Genomic DNA, 22278 nt, shown 5'->3' with positions numbered 1-22278 from the left:
GACTGTAATTTACTTTAAAAAAGTGAACTTAAGGTGGTCCGCGGGTATTTATGAGGCTGACAGTTTTTACTAACTTGGTTGCCAGTGTTGAGGCAGGAATTTGGAAGTAACACCTCTCTTCGAACAACAACAGAATAATTTCATTCGAAATGCGAGGTTTACAAAGCGATTAGAACTTGGAAAGCAAATGTACCTGACTTTCCGACCGAAATTCTCCAAACCGTATGAAAGGAATACGCTGAAACTCGGCACAAACTTTTGCAATATCCTGTTCTAGCTGCAGCTTTAAAAAAATGCAAAACAAATCGACAAATTTTTCGCAATTTGAAATAACGTCATTTGTTTGATATTTTCAAAAATTCGGCTGAAAACCATCCATCTTTATTGACTGCTAACATTTGATGTATATACACGATCTTTTTAACTTTTACACACAAGATTAAGGTGACATCAGCCTCAAAACTGGCTGGTACTGGGTTATTATAAGTATCACATTTATGCGACGGTCAAGACAGACGCATAACACAACAGTTTTTGAAGGCAAAATAAAGATGTCGCTCGTTCAGGAAATCTACGGAGTGGATTTTCCTGTAAGTTGTTGTGAGTAAACTTCGACCGTTTGGCAGCGTTTTGGGGTAATAACAAAAAAATTCACCGTGGCATTTTAAAAATAATCGCATTTTATTAAAAACAAAGGTTTCCGCAAATCGCTCATAACTTAAACAAATCGCGTTTGATCGCCATAAATTTTATCACTTTATATAATTTAAGCTTTATTCTTTCAGATTCTCAAAACTCTAAGCAATCGCTTCACGTTTTCCCGTTTTAAAACGCGCTTAAAAAAGGGAACTGTCAGCCTCATAAATACCCGCGGGCCACCTTAAGTTTTTCGTTGCTTCTTCGTTCAAAGTAGGCTTTTTTATATTGTAAGCTTAATTTTAAGTTCGGAATTTCTATACTGATAGTTAACAATGGCGATAGTTTCCCAATTTTCCCTTATATCGCGAAAAACTTAAACGTCGCGAAATATGCTTTTTGCTTCGCGAAATTAAGTACCCCCGAAATTAATTGATGTGTCAAATGATTGAAGTTTTTTTCCTTGTTAAAAGTATTTTAATCATTTGTATCCTTGTAAATACCTACCTTAGCATAATGGAAAACAGAAAATAGGGTATTTTTACAAGGAATATTTATTGACGGTTGTTTTTACGTTTGGCTGATAAAACAATTACGATACTTTTGGAAATTTAACGCTCTTATTGTGTCCAAATTTTCCTTTAATGGCGAAAATGAAACCTTCCGAAATAAGCTTTTTTCATTTTTGCGAAATTAAGTACCATCAAATTAAAATAAGTATAAAAATAATGAATAACTAATTTTAAGTATTTTTATCTTTGTAAATAGTTACTTTAACCTTAATAAAAAATTATAAGATAGTTTACAAGTTTTACAAGAAATATATGACATTTACTGTTGTATTCTACTTTCTGTTCGACACTGTTAGTTGCTCTCCATAGTTTAATGGAAGAACGAATGGAAATTAAAGGATTAAGTCTACAGAGTCTATTTGCATAAACCCATTAAGTATACCAAGTGCAGTAAACCAAAAGTAAATTAAATTAATCTCACACGCTTCAGTAACCGCCACCGTACTGAATTAACAAATAAGAAAAGAATAACAATGAATAATTATTTCCAATATATGTCCCAATTTTCTGCATAGAAGTTCATCAGGGAATTAAAAACATTAGACGATGCCAATTTTTGAGGATAATTTGAGGCTTTTAATGTATTTTTGGGAACACAATTTTATTCAATGTTGAAAAAAGACCAAAACAGGCCCTAATTAATTTTGCGGCGTTTCCGGTTTTTGGCGCCAAACTTGCGTGAGTTTTGTGTCACGCTTCAATCTCCACCGCCAGGACCACCGCGGTCGCCCGCCTAAATTTACAAAATATCACGAATAAATACGCTTATGATTTCGCGCATTCAGAAAGAATCCCTTGGTCTCAACACTGCCATCTCAGATGTAAACAACAGAGGTAAACAACATTGCGTTATTGAGCAATTTTGAGCTACAAAGCGGAGCAAAGGTAAGGTTTGATGTTAATTTTTACTGATCTTTCAATCGCGCGGTATTTAATTTTGTTGGAAGTTAATAAAGTTAGCGTATATAAGACGCATGCATTCCACAGCAACATATAGACATGTCTAGAGCTTTATAACATTTTAATGACGTTTCTATTGGGTCAAATAACTAAAACACGCTAAGCTACTAAAACAAGCTGCTAAAACTTTCAGATCTTTATCGCTGTCGACGGTTTAATCTGTTTCGTTAAGTTTACAATAACAAGCACTTTTCCTCCCGGTGAGGGAAATAAAAAGAGATACTTCGTTGTTTTAGCGACAAATTGTTTTAATAAGTACTTCTACGAATGAAATAAGGCTTCAACAGTACGACTTTCGACGGCCAACCGATCTAATATCACACATTGTCTTTCCAAAATCAAGTCGTAATTTAACCAACACATAACCCCTTACAAATATTTTGTTATCTACTCAATGTTTTAATAGTTTCTTGAGTAAAACATAACTATATGTGAAAGTTTTTACCAAGTAAATTAACTATAAGTCTTGCAGCTTAACACCTGGTTTCATTATTTTATCGTGCGGATTCCTTTTAAGTATTTATAAGAAACTCATAAACTTTCATTTCTGCTTTAGTTTATGCAAATTTCGCTCTTGTTTATAAAGTTCTGCTCTGTTTCACTCCACTTGCACTTGACATAATATTACGAAACAGTGCGTGTTTTGATTGGCTGTTCCGCGTGGCTTATTAATTAATTAATTAGTTAATTAATCTTAAGTGTAGAATCCCGATTTTCCGACCCTCCAATAGAAGTGAAAATTAATTTATTTTTGATTCGAGTCATCAGGAGTTTTCAGAAATTAGGGACAGACCATGAATTTCTTGGAGGGGGGGGGGGGGGAGAAGAAAAATTTTCCTCTGCAAACTTTTTTTTTAGTTTATGCACCTGTGCAAACATTTTTTCGAAATTCTTACTATTTTTTGTTATACATATCGTGTTTGCAAACAATTTATTTTGTCTTTCCAGGCCCTGCAAACAATTTTTTTCAATATTTTTCATGGTCCGTCCCTTAGTATTGCATAGTATTTTTTTGGAATCAGGGAGGCATTTGCACGTTACGTAGCTATTTCTGCCATTGAAAAAGCTAAAGCATACATTTGTAGATAAAACTAGTTCTTTTAACGAAGGCCTGGGCCCATGTCAAACAAAAGTATGTTCAAATGGAAAGAAACGTGCCTAGTCCCTCCCGGCCCTCGTCTCGTCACGCCCCCCCACGTGACGCAACTGGGATGAGCGTCGGTGACGTAAAACACAGCGAAATATAGAGTCCTGGGAACTAGTCAAGAAACAACAAACACACTTGATACAAAAATAAGAGCCATAGGTATTTTGAAATCTTTTCCCAAATCTTTCAAGAGTTTCTTTCAAGAACGCGTAACCCGATGACTCTTTTGCAATTCACCAGTTTGCCTGATTTTACAGTATTTGAGAAGCTAAAATTGTAATCCTTCAGACTATAATGGACGCAAACATGAATGGCCCGTTGACCCCTGAAAGACCGGATGACGAGGAATTGCCTTTGATGCCTTTGAGTCCTGACCTGGATCGGCGCCAGCGAGCCAAAGCACTGAGTCAGCTGTCTCTCCAAACACAAGGCAGCGTTGACTTTGACGCTAAAGATGCTATGGATGACGACGAACCGGTAGGCATGGCAACAGTGTTTGATAAGGAAGTAACCCTCCCTCTCCTTCCTTGCCTAATGTGCTAAAAAAGAAAATTGCATTGCATACCTTGTGCTAATGCTGCTATAACGTGCTTAATTTGCTTGTGTTTGTTTCTATTCTATGCCAAATTAACTATAAGTCTTGCAGCTTATACCAGTTGAAACCAGCCTTAAAACCAGCCTTAAAACCAGACTAAAATAAACCTTTTTTCTCCGTTATTTGTTCGTTATGGTTTTTATGATTTAAACATTGAACATGGGCAGGAGCCAATAGGCTCCTGACATGGGCTTATATTTGTCTTTTTCAATAATTTAAGAAAAATAAAAATAAAATTAAGTAAAATGTTTTAGAAACGTTCTCTGGTTAAAAATTTAAAAATATAAGCTTTCGGCTGCCAAACTGCAGCCTTTAACGAATGATAAAAATGGCGCGAATGAATAAATATATAGGGTAAAAATGTGTGAAAAAAATTACAGAATAAAAATGCGTAAAAAGGTGACAAGAAAAAATAGTGAGAATATGATAATAAAAGAGAACTATTTTAAAAGAATAGAATATTGTGGAGGTAATGACCTAGCATTGTTGTCCGCTTCAGTTGTCATGGCAGTGTGCCATGACTCAAGAGTTTTTCGCACGCGATAGTCTCCTTTGTCAATGACTATTGCATTTTTGAAATCAATTTGATGGTCATTCATCCATGCATGGTTTGCAATGTTCGATCCTTTGTTACAATGTTTGACGTTTCTGATGTGTTCTTTTCTTCGCGTCTGTAGACATCTACCGGTTTCTCCAATGTAACTCCAATTACAGTCATTACAAGGAATCTTGTAGACCACATTTGTTTGAAGGTGGCTGGGAGGTCTGAATTTTGGTGAAGGAAACTCTTGAAGGAAACTCTTAATTATGAATCCTGGTTACTCTTCCATTTTCAAAAATAAAATTATTTGCTGACTTGCTTTCCTTTTATCAATATTCAATCGTTGAATAGTTTTTACAATAATTTGTTTCTTTATATATTGTTACTCAAAAGCCCCATACGTATGTATTCTTTTGCTCGTAGGAAGACGAAAATGGAGAGAAACCAGGCAAATTGCATCAGGCGTGTCTGTCTGGAGACGAAGTTGAAGTTAGGAACATATTGAGCAGAGAACCTGGTAATGAGCTGTTCAAACTACTCAAACTACCCTCCCTACCCAAGTCTACCTTCGCATACTGCCGGAGCTTATCCCGGTTTCCTTAGCATTAAGCAGCTAGGAGTATTTCTACTCCCCCTTGGATGGGATGCTAGTCCATCGCAGGGAACCCCCCAGCATTATTTCGCCGGTACCCATTTATACACCTGGGTGGAGAGAGGCACTATGAGAGTAAAGTGTCTTGCCCAAGAACCAGGGCGAGCCCAAGTTCGGCCAGGGCTCGAACCCGGAACGCTCGCTCCGGAGTCCGGCGCGCTAACCATTAGGCCACCGCGCCTCTCATCGTTGGGAGAAAGGGGATACCAAAATAACTTGCAGCGTTATCCTCGTTTATAACTATCAGAAACCACTGTATGCCCCCCCCCCCCCCCTCACCACCGGCACAATCCTATAGAAACATTACCGCAAGAAGACTAGTATGTTGTGCCTGACGTTGAGTCCCTCACATGTACGCGTCAACAACTCATTTAGTGCGCGCCAAAACATTTTGGCAACGTCAATTTCTAACTAAATCAAACTAAATCAAGCTTGTCGTTATATGTTTGTTGATTTGCATGAAAATTTTTAAAACATTTTGAAATTTAAGATTTGACATCGTTACAATTTTTATGCCCAGATGTGAATCTCATGGATAAGTCAGGAAGAACTCCAATCCACAATGCCATATTAGGGCGTCACGTGAGAATCATGGAGATGCTCCTGGAGGCTGGGGCCGACACAACTCGACTTGATGAGAGCCAAGATGCACCACTGCAAACCGCGGTTCGGTCTGGGGACGAGACCCTTGTTAGAGTAGGTATTTGCGGACCCAGTGATAGTAAAGTAATAATATTTTGTAAACCAGTCGAAGCTCGCTTTACCGACACCCGCTTAATTAACACGGAAACCTAACGATTGCGAACAGCCGGGAGAAAGTAGGGCTTCCCACAAGTTGCTCGAGATTTCCCAAAAAGTTGCCCGTAATTTCTCAAAAAGTTGCTCAAAAGTTGCTCCAAAAATCAAAAAAAGTTGCTTCTGATAATAAAGTTGCTCGAAAGGTGCTCCAAAAAATCCAGAAACGCTGCTTCTTATCAAGAGAATTTCTCTTAATATATGTTAATTTTCCTTTGAGGGTAAGATTTCTAAGCAGGGTTATGCATTTTTACAGCAAAAGAAGTATCTAAATAACGTATTTAGGGGAAAATTTGTTAAATAACAAGGATTTTTTTAACTGAGAAAAATCGTGAAGATATCGATGACGTTATGTTTGCTGAAGAGGTTTGTAATGTTTCAGTGCAGAATGAGCCGAAAGTTGAATCGTCTTCAGATGTTCCTCGAAAATCTTCGGTAAACTTCGTAAATCTTCGGAAAAGTTCGTATTGCCTTTAAACAACACTCGGATAATCATCGGAGATCTTCGGTCTGGAATTTGCTCAAAATACAACAAGTTGCTCGAGAGGAAAAAAGTTGCTCGAATGGGAAAAAGTTGCTCGAAACATGAAAAGTTGCCAAAAAGTTGCCGAGCAACTCGTGGAAAGCCCTAGGAGAAAGGAGATACCATTTCCGTCTTCGTTAAGACGCGAACAAGTCCATGACCCGTTTATGCGTGCAATTTCAAATTTAAATTGAGACGCGTCTGAAAGAGGACCAGCTCGAAACCGTGGCCCAGACTAAGCCACGTCCTGTTCAGAGACGCGCATTGTATTAGTCGCGAGGCAGGATTTTATACAGGGTTTGACAGTATTGCAGTTTTACCCCTGGAGAGAAGACTGAATAAATTCATTCAAGTCTGTTATTTTTAAAAAATTAATTTTTGCATTTCAGAGTTTTCTTGGGCGTTCCACTAGTGACGTAGACATCAGAGGACATAGTTCGCGGACCGCTCTTCACATCGCTGCTGATATGGACAAAGTATCCATCTGCAAATTATTGGTTAGTAACTTTACATCACTGACCTCTTTGGGTGATAACAACACGCCTCGGCTACAAACGCAAAACCCCTGACTCAATGTCTTCCTCTCGTACAACAATTTGTTTTTTCTTAAAAATTTACATATATGCATGCTCACTCCATAACGCCCATAGTGTCGAAAAAAGAATGGAAGAGAAATCTTGAGTACCTAAGTTTTGTACTCCTAGATTCTTTAATGACGTCCCTTAACTACTGTTGCAGACGATTCTGGATTAGGAAGTCTCCATCGTGGCTGGCCAATATCTCTTGTGTTCTCTTCTGAACTGGACGCTTCCAGAATGCCCATATTCGCCCTCCTACTCCTCAACCTCCCATAGCGTGACGAAATTTTTCTCCCCAACGGGGCCCCCCCCCCCCCCCCCGCCTCGACGCCTATGAGCGTGAAGACTAAATACCCAGCCCTATAACCCGTCCTCCTTGGCCTGTTCCCTATCTTATTCAAGGCCGCATAACCTACTTCACAAATCATAATTATGTCTAATGGCTACCTCCATCTCAAAACCCGGTTATGTGTTAGCTTACTGTTCAGGTCAATAACAATAACCATTAGTCAAACTACATTGGATGTATATTTTGTTGTGTTAGATTGAGCACGGAGCCTCCCCAGAATGCCGTGATGACGAGAACATGACACCTCTGACGCGAGCTGTGGAAAAAGGAAGCAAGAATACGGCAGGATTTTTCTTTGAAGATGGTCAGCGGCCTTTTGTTTTAATTTAAATTGTTGTGTATATATGTAAGTTATTCATTAAGCTTATTTAATGTCTTTCGCGTTTGTTTTGCAATATACCAAGAACGTTTATGACTAAGTTTTAACCGGAAAGTAAGCGCAAGCTCAAGAATGAGATAAAATTGGTTATCATGACCTGGAGAGAAATATCTTCCCGCGCGGCCCTACCACTCATTAAATAAGCGCGTAATGGCACTGTATTTTTTATTGGTAGCGAAATCAAAGCAGAGAGATATGAAGGACATACTTTGTGATGTGGATTCTGAGGGCAGCACTCTGCTTCACGTGGCAGTCGAAAGTGGAAGCTCTGAGGCAAGAAATCTTGTCAAGACAATTTTATATTTTCCATCGAAACTTCCAGCTCCAAGCTTATTGCTTTTAATCGTTTTTGTTTTAGGTGGTACAGCTTTGTCTTGATAATGGAGCTGTCATTCGTCAGCCAAAGGTAATCAGCGTTAATGAAAAAGTAAACTTAACATTTAAGATACCGTAAATTATAATTTGACTGACTGACTGACTGACTGACTGACTGACTGACTGACTGACTGACTGACTGACTGACTGACTGAATGGCTGGCTGGCTGGCTGACGGACTGACTGGCTGGCTGGCTGACTGGCTGGCTGGCTGGCTGACTGACTGACTGACTGACTGACTGACTGACTGACTGACTGACTGACTGACTGACTGACTGACTGACTGACGAACGAACACCGGACTGGATAACTAACGCACAAACAGACGGACTAATTCATCAATTCATTTTTTCATTCATTTCTCTATATATTTTATCTTATCTTTTAATCGTTTGTTTCAGGGTGGTGACAGAACTACTGCATTTCATGTGGCGTGCGCTCAGGGTTCTCTTGACGTAGTTCAACTCTTTGCGTCTCAAGATCCTACAATCTGTCGAATTACATTGATTGACAGCCAAGGCTTGACTCCCCTGCACATGGCTGCGCTCAACAATCGCGACGTTGTTGTACAATATCTGTTGGAACAGGTAATACTGTGGACATCAAATAAAACATTGCCGTTGTCTTTTCTAATTCAATTCCGGAGAAATGTTTTTGTTAACGAGCTTACCAAAATATACTTTTAGTCTGTTTGACCCGACTCACAACTGATAAAAAAAGTTCACTAAATTTCAACTTTAATGTCAAACTATCATATTTACTGGTGATCAAATTGTACTATAGTCTAGATGTATTAAAATAGGACTTGGAATAGTAAAATGACGGCATGTATGAGGTAGTTATTTTATATTCTCATTTCATGGCTACTACTCTATCGTTTTTTTTTTTGTGTTAAGTTTATATCCGTGAAATAGATCGACTTCGTTTGCAACTCGAACAGAGAGATCCAATAAGGGAATTCATTTCGACTGACAAAGTGTCTGATCACCCACATGCGTAGGTAAACAAAAGAAAGAACAAAGTGGATGTTTAAAATTTATATAGGATTATGGACGCATGCCGGCTATTTTGACAAGACATAGAAATTTATTTTTCTTATTGCTGTTTGCTAACACTTAACACTTCGGTCGTGTGTGCACAAGTTGAAAAGCTAAAAAAAGGCTAATTATCACTCACTTAATACATTAAAAACGCCACTGGTTTTGTGTATGTAAAGGGCGCATCAGTGGATCCCCGTGACAAACTGTGCCGCACCCCTCTCTTCTTGGCAGCCGGGGAGGGTGCAACAGAGTCCGTTCAGATGTTGATTGACGGCGGTGCTGACGTCACAATCAAAGATGTGGATTTGCGATCTTGTGTGCGAGTGGCCGTGGGACATACAACCACTATGGAGGTGATACTACAGGTATGAAACGATATAATCTAAGAGGGAACACCACTTTGTAGCAGTAGGGTTGAAAGCTGTATATACTTGTCAGGGACCTAATAAAACATTACCAGGGCAGACCTAAATCCGCCATTGTGTTTCTCGACCCCGAAAAACGGATGACTATAAAAAGTGGTAAAGTCTGGTACAGATTGAAATGTTTAATCAGAGTGACTTTTTCTTTTTTCTTGTAAAATCATTTCCAAACAGTTTGCATTCAACTTATAATCTCCACCGGATGTAAGTTTTCTCAGTTAATAACCCAGTTAAAATTCCTTACGAACTTGTAAGCCCAGTGTTGATTATTTTGAGGTAATTTTTAAGGGAACAAATTATCCGACATTTTCCTTCTCAGAAACGCGCAGCTTACCGATTGATAACTGAAAAGGACATCACAGGGTTTGCCCCAGTCCACTATGCGGCCAAATATGGTCATCTTCAGGTAAGGGGCCTATATTCAAGATTTGCAGTCTATGGTATGATCAAACATGTACGATTAAATCATTTTACGTTTGATTTACTGCATTACAAGAGAAGAATCTTTTCAAAGATTTGTGTCTAAAATTCTTGGAATAAAGACGCAAATAAGTTTACTGCGACTAAACTGTCTAAACAAAACAATGTAAAACTCAAAATGAGTTCTTCAATAATATGATAAATATCAATAGTCTCTAAAATGTTGTAATAACATTGTTATAACACGAAATGCAGCTTTACCATCAGGGACTCCAAACGCGAAAACTGTAAATAAATAACGTAGGTTGCTGACTTAAAACAAAGAGTCAGAAACACAATGTAATCATTCCTTTGAAAAAAATCGCTTTTTTTGTTATGCTTTGAACCCAACAGAATATTTTACTGTTCATGGAGCGAAACAAAGCAGCCACCACTGTGACGTCATATGGACTAGACACGGCTCTTCATGGCGCTGCCAGGTAACACAACACTAATCCAAAATGGCGTCCGGACGGAGCGCTCTGGGGCGAGTTATTAGGATTGTTACTGCCTAAACTTTATTTATATTACTCGTACCAGTCCATTCCGTTTGTACTAAATAAGATTCTTTAGTACCTCCCTTTACATGACAAAACAAAAAAACGTTCGCTCCACACAATTTCTTTTTTCCTTCTTAGATATGGCTGGCATGAAGTAGTTGAAGCGTTGCTGTCTGGTCGTAATATTCGTTCCTTAAACCTGAAAGACAGTCAAGGAAAGACAGCTCTACACTTCGCATGCGTAGAAGGACATGACCGAGTGGTGGAACTTTTGCTTAACCTTGGTGCAACTGTGGAAAAGTAGGCCTGGACATTTACTAAGTACCTTGATTATTTTTGAAATTAAGACGTGTGCCATTGCCCCCCCTTAATCATATACTTCCCGGGAAAAGTGAGCAACTAAGGGGAAAAAAGGATAACTAAACGCAAATTAACCGGCGCTTCGAAATTGAGAAACTGAACAATTTTAAAAACGTCGTACAGGAAAGTTGTGAATTTTATTTGCGATAGCTATATAAATTTTAGTTTGTAAACCGTACTTTCTGTTCAATCATGCGGGTTCAATGTTGAGTCCCTTGAAAGGGTAGGTCGAATTTTTTCAGATAGAGGAATTAAATGGAATGAGGGACATAATAGATAAAACTAAGCCGAGGGGGGAGGGGAGAAAAGGAGTTTAAAATGAGAGAAAAAAAATGAGAACTTCCCAATAAAATTTTAAAAAAAGGAAAAATAGAAAAGTTTCCATTTGCGTCGTTTTGCTGCGGTTTAAATTCTTTGTGCCTGCTTTAGTCCATACAATGGTAGAACATGGTATAATTTATTTTTTTTCGGTACATTATCTTTAGGGATCATAACGACAGAACAGCTCTACATATCGCTGCCATGAGAGGATCCAAGCGATGCGTGGAGTGTATTTTAAAGCATCATCCTAAATGTATTAACCTCTTTGATAAAAACCAGGTGAGTAATACTTAAAACAGTTTCAAGTTAGTTATATTAGATAAGAATCAGAAGTATACGCATCGGGGATACTTTTTGGTAGGCATGGGGGTGGTGAGGGGCACTAACTACACGGATCCACTGCCCCGACAACCCCACCCACCCCCACCCCGTTCTAGTGCAAAGTATCTAAATGACATAAAACAAAAAATAAAAAATAAAAAATAAAATGGTGTTTATAGTGGTCATGCACTTAGCTTCATATCTCTACGAGATAGCTAGTTTACAGGCATGCCACTGAAACAGAGGAAACAAATATTTTTTTAAATGAACATAACAAGGTTAAAAATCCCGACTGGCAGGAGGCAGACCAATCGGCTATATACAAAGCGTGGTCGAGGATTGGACTCGAGACAACCGAGAAACAAATCCAGCTAGTGGCCACTGGGCAGGTCTTCAACCGGGGACCTCCGGATTACAACTCCAGCGCCCCAAACCACTCGGCCACGCTTGCCTCCTGTGAAACAAGAATTTTCTGTGTGTTCTTTCTCATTAAAATTAAATTTCTTCTACTTCTTTTTGTATTCTCTCCTCTTTTTCAGAACACTGCTCTACATTTGGCCGCCATTCACGATTACCCTGAAGCTGTTTCATGCCTGCTGTCTCATCCTGGTCAAGAAATCCTCATGAACAGAACGAATCACAATGTCTTGGACGCTGCATTAAACGCTGACAGGAAAAACGTGTTACTTGCTATAGCGAGTCACGAGAGGTTAGTTCAGAGGGTGCTAAAGAGAAAAAGACATTACAAAGTGGAAAATATATATTACTTTTAGGAAACCTTCATCGTTATTTTTTCCTTCTATTTTGCAGATGGCGCGAAGTGCTGACGTCATGCGCCCTAGGTCACATCGCAACCATGCAAAAGCTTGTGATAAAAATGCCTGATGTTGCTATAGTAAGAAAGATTGTACACTAGCGCCTTTATAAAATGACTTTCTCATTGCTTAAGTCTCAATATGACCCAGGATATAACAAACAAAGTTCTTGATTGTTCTACTTTCAGCAAAAACATGCTTTAACTGGTTCACTTTTTGTTCACATTTGTAGCGATTTATGGATCAGTGCGTTACAAAAGAGGGAAACCCTGATGGCGAAGATTACAAAGTAAGTTGTTTTTTTAAGAGGGGTTTAAATGTTTAAAATTTTAAAAGGGCCTGCATATAATTTTTGTTACAATCGCATTATTTTATCGAGCCATTCAAAAAGATGACAAGAATAGAAAACGTCGTCAACAAGGGGATGTTGTACTGTAAATGTATCTCGAAATTCTCAGATGTAACTTTAAAAGAAATTAGAGCCATCAGTGGAAAGAATCTCTGTTACAAGTTAGTGCCACGGTTTTTGTAATGGTTTTACCAGATAACGTACGATTTTACCATGATCCAAGGAGCTCAGAAGCCCGATGAAGATCCTTTGATAGTTCTTAAGGTACGGGCCTGCTTAAATGTCGTATTTAAGATTATGATTCAGTTTGCATTCTTTGAACATAGAGAAAAATAGCCGAGAAAATTGTGTCAGTTAATTTGTTTCGCCTGCGTTAAATAATATTATATAAAGAACATCAAGTCATTTCAAAAACCCATAAGGGGTTGAACAACTCCTGTTTTTTTTTTTTTTACAGCATGACGGCTTCTTAATTTTTAAAACTCGAGTGACACTTATCGTGAATGTTTCTATCTACCCTTATCACAGACCATGTTAAAGCATCGTCGAATTAACTGTTTGACTCATCCCGTTTGCTTCATCGTCATGAACAAAAAATGGTAAGTTAATAAATGATGGTCTAGCACTTTTATATATTTTGCCCCTTTTATCAATCACACACGACCTTCAAATTAAAGCAAAAAGTCTCGACGGAATATTAAGTTTTTGTTTAGAGACTCAAAGCGGTCTTTTCGGTCGCATAACGTCACTTCCACGTTAGAGGCGAGATGTCCTACAGTTTGTGCGCCTTACTCCTGATCTAGCGGTCTGGGTTACAGCCCTGGTTGGGTCATTATGTCTTGTTCTTTGGAGAGGCACTAGGTCTTTTGGTCGTCTCTAAACCCAGGCATATAACTGGCTACCGGCGAATGAGGTAATTCTGCAATGGACTAGCATCACATCCATGGGGAGTAGAAATACTTCTATCTGCTTAATATTACAGAAAAACCAGGTTAAGCTGGCCTAATGGACCACCAGGCTCGAACGCGAACTTTACCTTCAAGTTCGATTTTTGAAAGCGAGGTTGCTCAGTGAGAGCACATGATCAGATGACGTCAAGCTGACGTGACAACGTCCTGCGTGCACCGGCAGGATTGCACGTGCCAATTTCTGATTGCATTTGGATTCTTAACAAAGATTACCAAAAAAGGGCATTCGTTGCTGACTCTGTTGTTTAAACAAGTTGTAAAACAAGTGTTAAAAGTATTTTGATTTTCTCTTATTGTGCGCATTTATAACGAGTTTTCCAATTGTTTCCCGTCCCTCCCATCCCTCAGGCAGACGTTTGGATGGAAATCTTTGGTACTCAATCTGTTCCTGTATCTGCTCTTTGTCATTCCGCTGACCATTCTTGCCATCTACACGCGGGCTAATGAGAGGCATCTTTGCGGTTTGAATGAAACCATACCAAGAAAGGTAAAAACGGGCTCTTTTTTGTTTCAATTTTCAAGGATAAAATTCTTGGATTTTGAACAGTTTGTCTATCATTTAAGTTGACAAATTAAAGTGAAGTTATTTTGTAGCATATGAAAAATAAAAAGGGTCAAGATTATAATTTTGAGGTAACAGCCACAGGAATGAAATTATCAAAATAAACACCAACTGAAGAGTTACGTCATGAGTGCGTGAAAGAAACGAATTTTTACTGAAGCTTGTTTTCTGCTAATGAATTCAGACCGGACAGAGGATGGTCCGTTTTTGTGTGCATCAATGGAAGATTGCTAACTATGTTTCATTTTTTTTCAAAACGACCACCTCTAACAAGCAAAGTTTAGAAAAAGTTCGACTGTAAAAAAGACCAAGTGTTTCTAGATTAATTAAACATTTACTCCTCAGTTATCTCTTAAAAAGTGGTTGGCTTAATGATGATTTCCAGTTCGTACTGCGCAATCTCCGCCTGCAATGTTTGTGAGTCTCACAAACAGGAGAATGTTTACTAGCAAAAATAAAAATTCCGGGACAAAACTTACCTTTTTCTTCATTATTAACGCCAGATATCCTTGCAAAACAATAATAACGAGTAAAGAAGCTCGACGGTATTTCAAACGGACGTTTTAGCTCACCGTGAATTCTTGAACGAAACGATCCGTAATGGCGAACTAAAAAACTTCATGTACGCTATCACCGAAGTGTAACGTTACAACGAATTCAAAACAAAAATGAAAACAAACCCTGAGTCTGCGCAGTTCGGACTGGAAATCATCTCTAAGTCTAACAGTTTTTAATCGTATTTTATTGTTTACAGGAATACATTACTTTCGACGTCCCTTGTAAATTGAATCATTGGGTAAGACAGCTATTAGACCTATTACTTTCCATGATGTAAATGATTGTGACAGTAAGCCCCTTACCTCCCCCACTAAGTCTGTAATGACTGCACTATGACCGAGTAATTGAAATTTCTATTTTAAAGGATCCTAGTCAGCCTCCACCATTTTCTCTTTCCCACTTAAATTCGGACATTTCGCATGTTGAAAAGAAATCCTCGTTCATCCTTGTGTGTTTTCTTCACTGAGGTCTTAACTGCCAGAAATGCTTTTTTATTAGTTATTGTATTGTTCGTTTTACTAGTCGTTTAATTACCTTTGGTAGTTTCACATTGATCTATCCATTAGAAGCTCCGCGAATAATATAATACCTAAATTCTCGTATGTAACAAAAACAAAGGCGTGGCTTTTCCTTTAAAGATCGCTCTTCTATAGGCTTTTTATACCCGTTATTTTTTAATTAAATCGTCAAATTAAGAATTTATGGCTACGAAGACCTAAGGAAAATTCCTTGTGATTGCGACCTCAGCTACTTGTTGTTTTTTCAATTTTCTTTTTTTGCAAACTTAATTTTCCAGACAAAATTGATCACATACATATATGCATAGACAAAAAATCCCTAGCTATCCACTCTCCGAAAAATGAAATATGTTTTGTTTCTCTTTGTTTTTGCAGCAATCCCAGCTTCTTCAAACTGCAGTGGGAATAATCACGATATTTCACGTGATAAAAGAACTACTTCAGCTCAAGACACAGGTTTGTTTCTTACTCAACAGGTTTTGTCGATCTTTGTTGAAGAAGTAGTACATTGAATAGGCGCTAGTGTACAATTTTTCTGACTGATTTAAACGATAATTAAAGATTCCTTCCTTTTTTCTTACTTCTCTCTTTTTCTTTCTTTATTTCTCCCCTTTTCCTCTTCAGCTAAGATATCCTGAGTTCAATATATGCTAAGACAGCGTTCATGATCATTACTAAATGCTGTTAGCATAACCACACTGACCTACTATTGGTAATCGCGCAATCTGATTGGCTACACAGGTGCCTACTATTGATCCGTAGAAGGCTCTCGGAGCGCGCGCTTAGGTTTGGCTTAATTTTATCAATCAAAACCTTCAATAAATCAATTCTATCGATATTCTGAGTTTAAAAGATCGGTCAGTGGGTTATGCTAACACAATTAGACGGCTCGCTCTCGGTTTCTACCGGCTTTTGATAGTTGACTCGGGGCTTCGCCCCTCGCCAACTATCAGCCGGTAGAAACCTCGAGCTTGCCGTCTAATTGTTAATTATGGTTTCTGTTTTCACCTTAACGTTGGAATTGACGTTTACTGCAGTTTTCAATTGAGTGTCGTAAAACCAAAACCAAAGTAATTAATCTGGCCAATAACAAAGGACACAGACAATCCTGTGAACCAATTGAAACTCAAAGCAAATACATGTAGCCGGCACGAAGCGCGGGAAAACGTGCGCGAGCGAGTCACGATTGGTTTTGGTTCTACTTCTGATTGGCTGAGAAAGTGGCGCGAGATTTATAAACCAATCACTAAGCGTAGTAATGCCAAACCAAAGCAAACGCAATTTACTTTCGACACTCAAGTGAAAACCGCTACAAGTGAATTTGAGAGTTGTGTTAAGCTTTTAAAATATATATTTATTTATTCTTTAATCCAACATCTGTGATCACCTCTAGCTTTGACTATCAGCAACAATTTTTAATTTTTGTTCCAGGGGAAGAAATACCTTCGCTCTTTGTCTAACTATCTTGACTGGGCTGGGTTTGGCATGGCACTCTTCTACATACTACCGCCATGTGACTGCAAACTGGGATTCAAGCAGGAAATTGGAGCATTGGCCCTGTTTTTTGCATGGATGAATCTTATTCTGTTCCTTAGAAGGTAAATGTATAGTAAACGTACATTTGTACAGAAATTTTTCGGTTTAGAAAAACTTACATGAAGTACCAAAAAAATTCTACTCTGTGTCTGTATTTTTCAGGTAAATCTGTTGTTAAACTTAGAAACAGTTAAAGAAATTTTCAAATAGGCCTCGCGCAGAACCAGTAAAAATCGAGAACTAATTTAGTCATATAGATACCATTTCAAAAAATAAAACATCGTATTTTTCAGGTTTTCATCGTATGGTCAATACATCATTATGTTGACCACAATGTTCGCGACACTTTTTAAGGTAAGTAATTTTCCAAGTTTTCTTTTACCCATTAGAGAAAGCCAAGCCAATGACAATGACGCTAAATTAAACGAAATTTTGTTTCTTTTTTACAGGTCCTTTTGCTGTTTTTTATGTTCGTTATGGCATTTAGCAGCACGTTTTATCTGCTTTTAGATGAAGAAACGGTACGAGTTTGTTAATGTTTTTGTTATTGACTCGATGCTTATTTCACGAATGTTTTGAGGAGAAAAGATTTAAATGTAACACCATTTATGACTTACATAATCGCGTATAATTGCAATCAAGGATCTCTTCGAGATACCGACTATTTTGCATGAAGTATATTTATAAAGTTTATCCTGGACAAATCATGGAAGATTTTTTGTGTTGTGTTGTGTTATGCTGTTGTGTTGTGTTGTGTTGTTGTGTTGTGTTGTGTTGTGGTGTTGTGTTGTGTTGTGTAATGTTGTGTTATGTTGTTGTGTTGTGTTGTTGTGTTGTGTTGTGTTGTGTTGTGTTGTGTTGTGTTGTGTTGTGTTGTGTAATGTTGTGTTGTGTTGTGTAATGTTGTGTTGTGTTGTGGTGTGGTGTTGTGTTGTGTTGTGTTGTGTTGTGTTGTGTTGTGTTGTGTTGTGTTGTGTTGTGTTGTGTGTTGTGTTGTGTTGTGTTGTGTTGTGTTGTGTTGTGTTGTGTTGTGTTGTGTTGTGTTGTGTTGTGTTGTGTTGTGTTGTGTTGTGTTGTGTTGTGTTGTGTTGTTGAAAAGAAATACTCGTTCATCCTTGTGTGTTTTCTTCACTGAGGTCTTAACTGCCAGAAATGCTTTTTTATTAGTTCGTTTTACTAGTCGTTTTACTAGTCGTTTTACTAGTCGTTTTACTAGTCGTTTAATTACCTTTGGTAGTTTCGCATTGATCTATCCATTAGAAGCTCCGCGAATAATATAATACCTAAATTCTCGTATGTAACAAAAACAAAGGCGTGGCTTTTCTATAGGCTTTTTATACCCGTTATTTTTTAATTAAATCGTCAAATTAAGAATTTATGGCTACGAAGACCTAAGGAAAATTCCTTGTGATTGCGACCTCAGCTACTTGTTGTTTTTTCAATACGCCCAGCAAATTCCTTAGACCTCTTAAGAGAAGCGTTAATTAATGGTTTTTGCATCGGACTCCCGCACGGCAAATATGTAAACCAGTTTATTGAGAAATGTTTATTTATTTTCTATATGATACTGATATTTTTTTTTCTCCATGTTCATAAGTAAATTTTTATTTACGCTTACCACTCGACCCAGAGTCTAACGCGCTTACTACAAGCCTTCACATGTCTCTACACAATGTAAGGGCAACAATTTACTTATAACGGTCCTATTATTGACAGGAGGTGTACGCCACTTTTCCTTATTCCATGATGACCATATTTGTGATGACGCTCGGTGAACTCAACTACGCCGATACATTTATGCCATGGGACAAACTGGAATACGCTACGCTGACTAACATACTATTCTTTTTGTTTGTGCTGGGAATGCCAATCATTCTTATGAACATGTTGGTGAGTAATTGTACACCGAAATGAATCGAACCATGATTTTACTTACTTACTCAACAGACGCTCACCGAACCAATTGTTAAAAATACTGGATAATACCCTTAATATCATAAAAGACATAAAAGATCATCACCAACTTCAGGCATAAGTCTATTGTTTACATCTCCAGTCAGGTCTACTCTCCCCCCCCCCCCCCCCCCCTCCTACCTGGGATTACCACAAACTCGAAAATTTATTTCGTAAATAACTAATTACACAATGGCACATTCCGTGGGATGAAGTAATACAGGAAGGCCTTGCAGGTTATGCTCCATACTACCGAGTCCCGAGTGACGTCACTGGGTATGGTTGTTATATAATTAGTTCTTGACGTCAAGAGATAATTAGATCAGTTGGAACAAAATGGGACAGATCGGACAACCGGGACAATTGGAACAACTGGGACAATAGGGACAATCGGGACAACAGGGACAACAGGGACAACAGGGACAAAAAGAACAGCTGGGACAACTGGGACAATTGGGCAGCTGGTACAATTGGGACAATTGGGACAATTGGGACAATTGGGACAACTGGGACAATTGGGACAACTGGGACAACTTAATTTCATTCCTCTTTTGATTTATAGGTAGGTCTGGCGGTGGGAGATATTGACAAGATTCAAGTGAATGCCTTGATCGATCGTTATGTGATGCAGGTAAATATATATAAGTACAGATTCCTTAAAGTAAAATAAAATTATCCACAGTCACGAGTTATTAAGCTACAGTAACATGTACAGCGGTATGAATTGAAGGTTTGCGGAAAGGGAATCATTTTTTTTGCGTGCTTTAAAACAAACTCAACGCGTAAGTAGGGATTGTAGATTAATTCAGCTAGTTGCTCATTTTAGTTTCTTCGCTTTTCAGGTCGAGCTGGTTTTAGATATGGAGGAAACAGTTCCTGAATCGTTTGCTAAGCGTGCTCATGTTAAAAAACATGTTGAATACCCAAACAAGAAAGCATCCAAGGTATTTTAATTCACTTCTGTGCCAACTACTTACGCTTTACTTTCTATGTTATCAACTTGAAGTCGATAAAATCGTGTGTGGGAGGACTCTCATAAGAAGGAACGGGGATATTCGACGTCTTGCTTAGGGACGTAAAAGTAAAGACAAAGTCTGCATACGAGCCTAGTGGCCCATCAGGCCAGAGCTTATCCTGGATTCCGTAGCATGAAGTGACTGGAGTGTTTCTACTCCCCCTGGATTTGATGCTAATCTATCACAGGGTTACCCCACAGCATTAAATTAGCCGGACTCCTTTTTTTACACCTGGGTGGAGAGAGGCACTGTGAGAGTAAAGTGTGTTGCCCAAGAACACAACGCAGTGACCCCAGCCAGGGCTCAAACCCGGACCGCTCGATCCGGAGACCAGCGTGCTAACCGTTAGGCCACCGTGCCTTCCATTAGGGACGTTAAGGACAACGGCAATATTTTTGGCCGCCATGGTCTCGTTTAGGGTTGCGCGTAAACAAATAACAAAATCCGTCATACTGTGTTGGTGGGCTAGAGCGATTAGCTATGTTAAGTTCGTTATTTTACTTTTTCTATTAGATTTACGAAAAGCTTTTAGGCTTTAGCATACCAGGAGATGATGAAAAAGAGGAAGAGGAAACTTCCCCAGAGATCCCCCCTGAATTTCGCGCACTGACGGAGAGAATGGACGAGCAGGAGAATAGGTACTAGTGCCTGATATATATATGTCGTGTAAAAAAAGCCTGCATGCAGAAGCCTCGTATTTCCTTTGGTTTCCACGTGAAACATAGGAAATTGCCACGTCTTGTTACTCCCGCTCTCTTGTGAGAGCGGTATTTTTGTTTTCTTTTCTTATTTTGGGAGAAAATAAGTTTGCAGTATTGAATTCCAACACAGAGATGTTGATCAGTAGTAAAGCAGCTCTCCAAAGATTAATTCAACTGGTCCTCTAGTGTAGCAGTTGCTACTGTTTTGGGGGTTAGGGGCATTGTCCCTGTTGTTTGTTCTATTATTCTTTTTTTCTCAAGAAGTATAGCAGCTCTCGTACGCTTGTAATTTTATCGGTTCTCTAGTGTGGTTTTGGCGCTAGGGGCATTGTTCCTGTTGTTTGTTCTATTATTCTTTTTTTCTCAAGAAGTATAGCAGCTCTCGTACGCTTGTAATTTTATCGGTTCTCTAGTGTGGTTTTGGCGCTAGGGGCATTGTTCCTGTTGTTCGTTCTATTGTTGTCTAAAAGGGTACCGAGCCATTCATGTGAAAACCTAGGTAATCAGCTGCTTTCTTCATGACAGTTTATGACGTTTTTCTTGATTTATGTGATTAATTACTAAAAGGCTTTTTGGCGTGGCGAATTAAGTATTATTTTTTTTCGGACTATAAGAGCTTCTTGTCCAATCATAAAATAGCGAAACAGAAAATGGCCGCCCTTACATACTACTACACTTTTGTACGAGTATAATTTCATTAAAGGCGTTTGTAATAGTTGTAATATTTGTCTATGCAAGGATTTTTACTATTCAGTGTTTATGAAATGAGACCGTAGAGTAGCCTGGCCACATACTGCATTTTAAAATATGTTTCGTTCTGTTGCAGAATCAAAGCAATGCACAAGCTGTTAGAGGAGCTTGTCAAATCACTCAATCAGCAGAAAGAAGCAGAGGACGAACCTCGGCAAAAGATCTCAAAACGACTGACTCCTTTTAAGTTTTAGTCAGTTGATTGGTCAACTTATTTACGTTAAAGCTGACATTTATATTGTAATTGTTTTTCTTATATAATCGAACCTCTCTGTGCGACCGTCTCTTTGATCTTAGCAACCACCCCTACCCTCACCTCCTAAGCAACAACTTCTCCAAAATACCAATATTTTGCGATCTGAATAAAATAACAGTAAGGAAAAGCACAAAAATGTCTCTGAAAAAATTTAAGACGTTATAGAAAAACTCAGAAATAATGTTAAAATGCAGGAAATGGCTCTTGAGAGAACCTAAATGTGCAAAATTTCCCGGAGAAACATGACCCCAGAACCCCCAATATGTCCAACAAAACTCTTCGACATAAGTACTTTAAATAACTGTTGAAATGAAATTCAGAAATTAATATTATATAGATTTGCTTGGGAGTAACATTAGCTTTAAAATGCAATGCCTGCAATAAATGTATACATTAAAAATTTATATCCGTAAAATGAATGTGAACAATAAATCTAACCAGATATATGTATATTATAGACTCATGATGTATCGATTCCTTGTGATATTATTTCTTCACTTGTAAGCGCTGATTAAACTTTATTATTTACATTTTAGTGTATGTGTGTTTTTAAATCGATTTAATAAACAGTCTTGTGCAAACACTTTCAAAGTGTTGGAAACCGTGACATCCCCAGGTAACCCAACGGCCCCTAACGGCTGGCTAATAGTTAAATACCCCATTCAAACCACCGCTGAACACGTTCAAAAGCTATTTAGTTAAACACGGTTTAAAGTTGTTTTCTTTTGAAGTTGTTAACTGATGTTTGTCGACTTCAAATTTGGCACAATG

At 38.3% G+C, this 22278-nt stretch overlaps 1 protein-coding gene across 1 annotated transcript; it reads left to right on the top strand.

Annotated features, from left to right (window-relative positions):
* The first annotated feature begins 1501 nt into the window (after window positions 1-1501).
* LOC144638806 (transient receptor potential cation channel subfamily A member 1-like) lies at window positions 1502-22037 on the top strand. The gene is made up of 30 exons (XM_078498067.1): window positions 1502-2093; window positions 3604-3792; window positions 4875-4968; window positions 5624-5799; window positions 6811-6918; window positions 7544-7652; window positions 7903-8000; window positions 8086-8133; window positions 8504-8689; window positions 9319-9507; window positions 9884-9970; window positions 10378-10463; window positions 10662-10823; window positions 11369-11483; window positions 12065-12234; window positions 12336-12420; window positions 12573-12629; window positions 12885-12953; window positions 13218-13288; window positions 14006-14144; window positions 14974-15015; window positions 15671-15751; window positions 16727-16893; window positions 17125-17185; window positions 17281-17352; window positions 18548-18721; window positions 19347-19415; window positions 19627-19728; window positions 20314-20438; window positions 21328-22037. Exons 2-30 carry the CDS (start codon window positions 3610-3612, stop codon window positions 21443-21445), a joined length of 3243 nt encoding a protein of 1080 aa, XP_078354193.1. The 5' UTR covers window positions 1502-2093; window positions 3604-3609; the 3' UTR covers window positions 21446-22037.
* The last annotated feature ends 241 nt before the right edge of the window (window positions 22038-22278 follow it).

Source organism: Oculina patagonica, chromosome 14, assembly GCF_052425735.1.
Source record: "Oculina patagonica isolate OP01 chromosome 14, crgOcupat, whole genome shotgun sequence".
Taxonomy (NCBI): Eukaryota; Metazoa; Cnidaria; class Anthozoa; order Scleractinia; family Oculinidae; genus Oculina; species Oculina patagonica.
The sequence above is the reverse complement of the archived record's forward strand: the minus strand, read 5'-3'. Positions and strand labels throughout refer to the sequence as shown.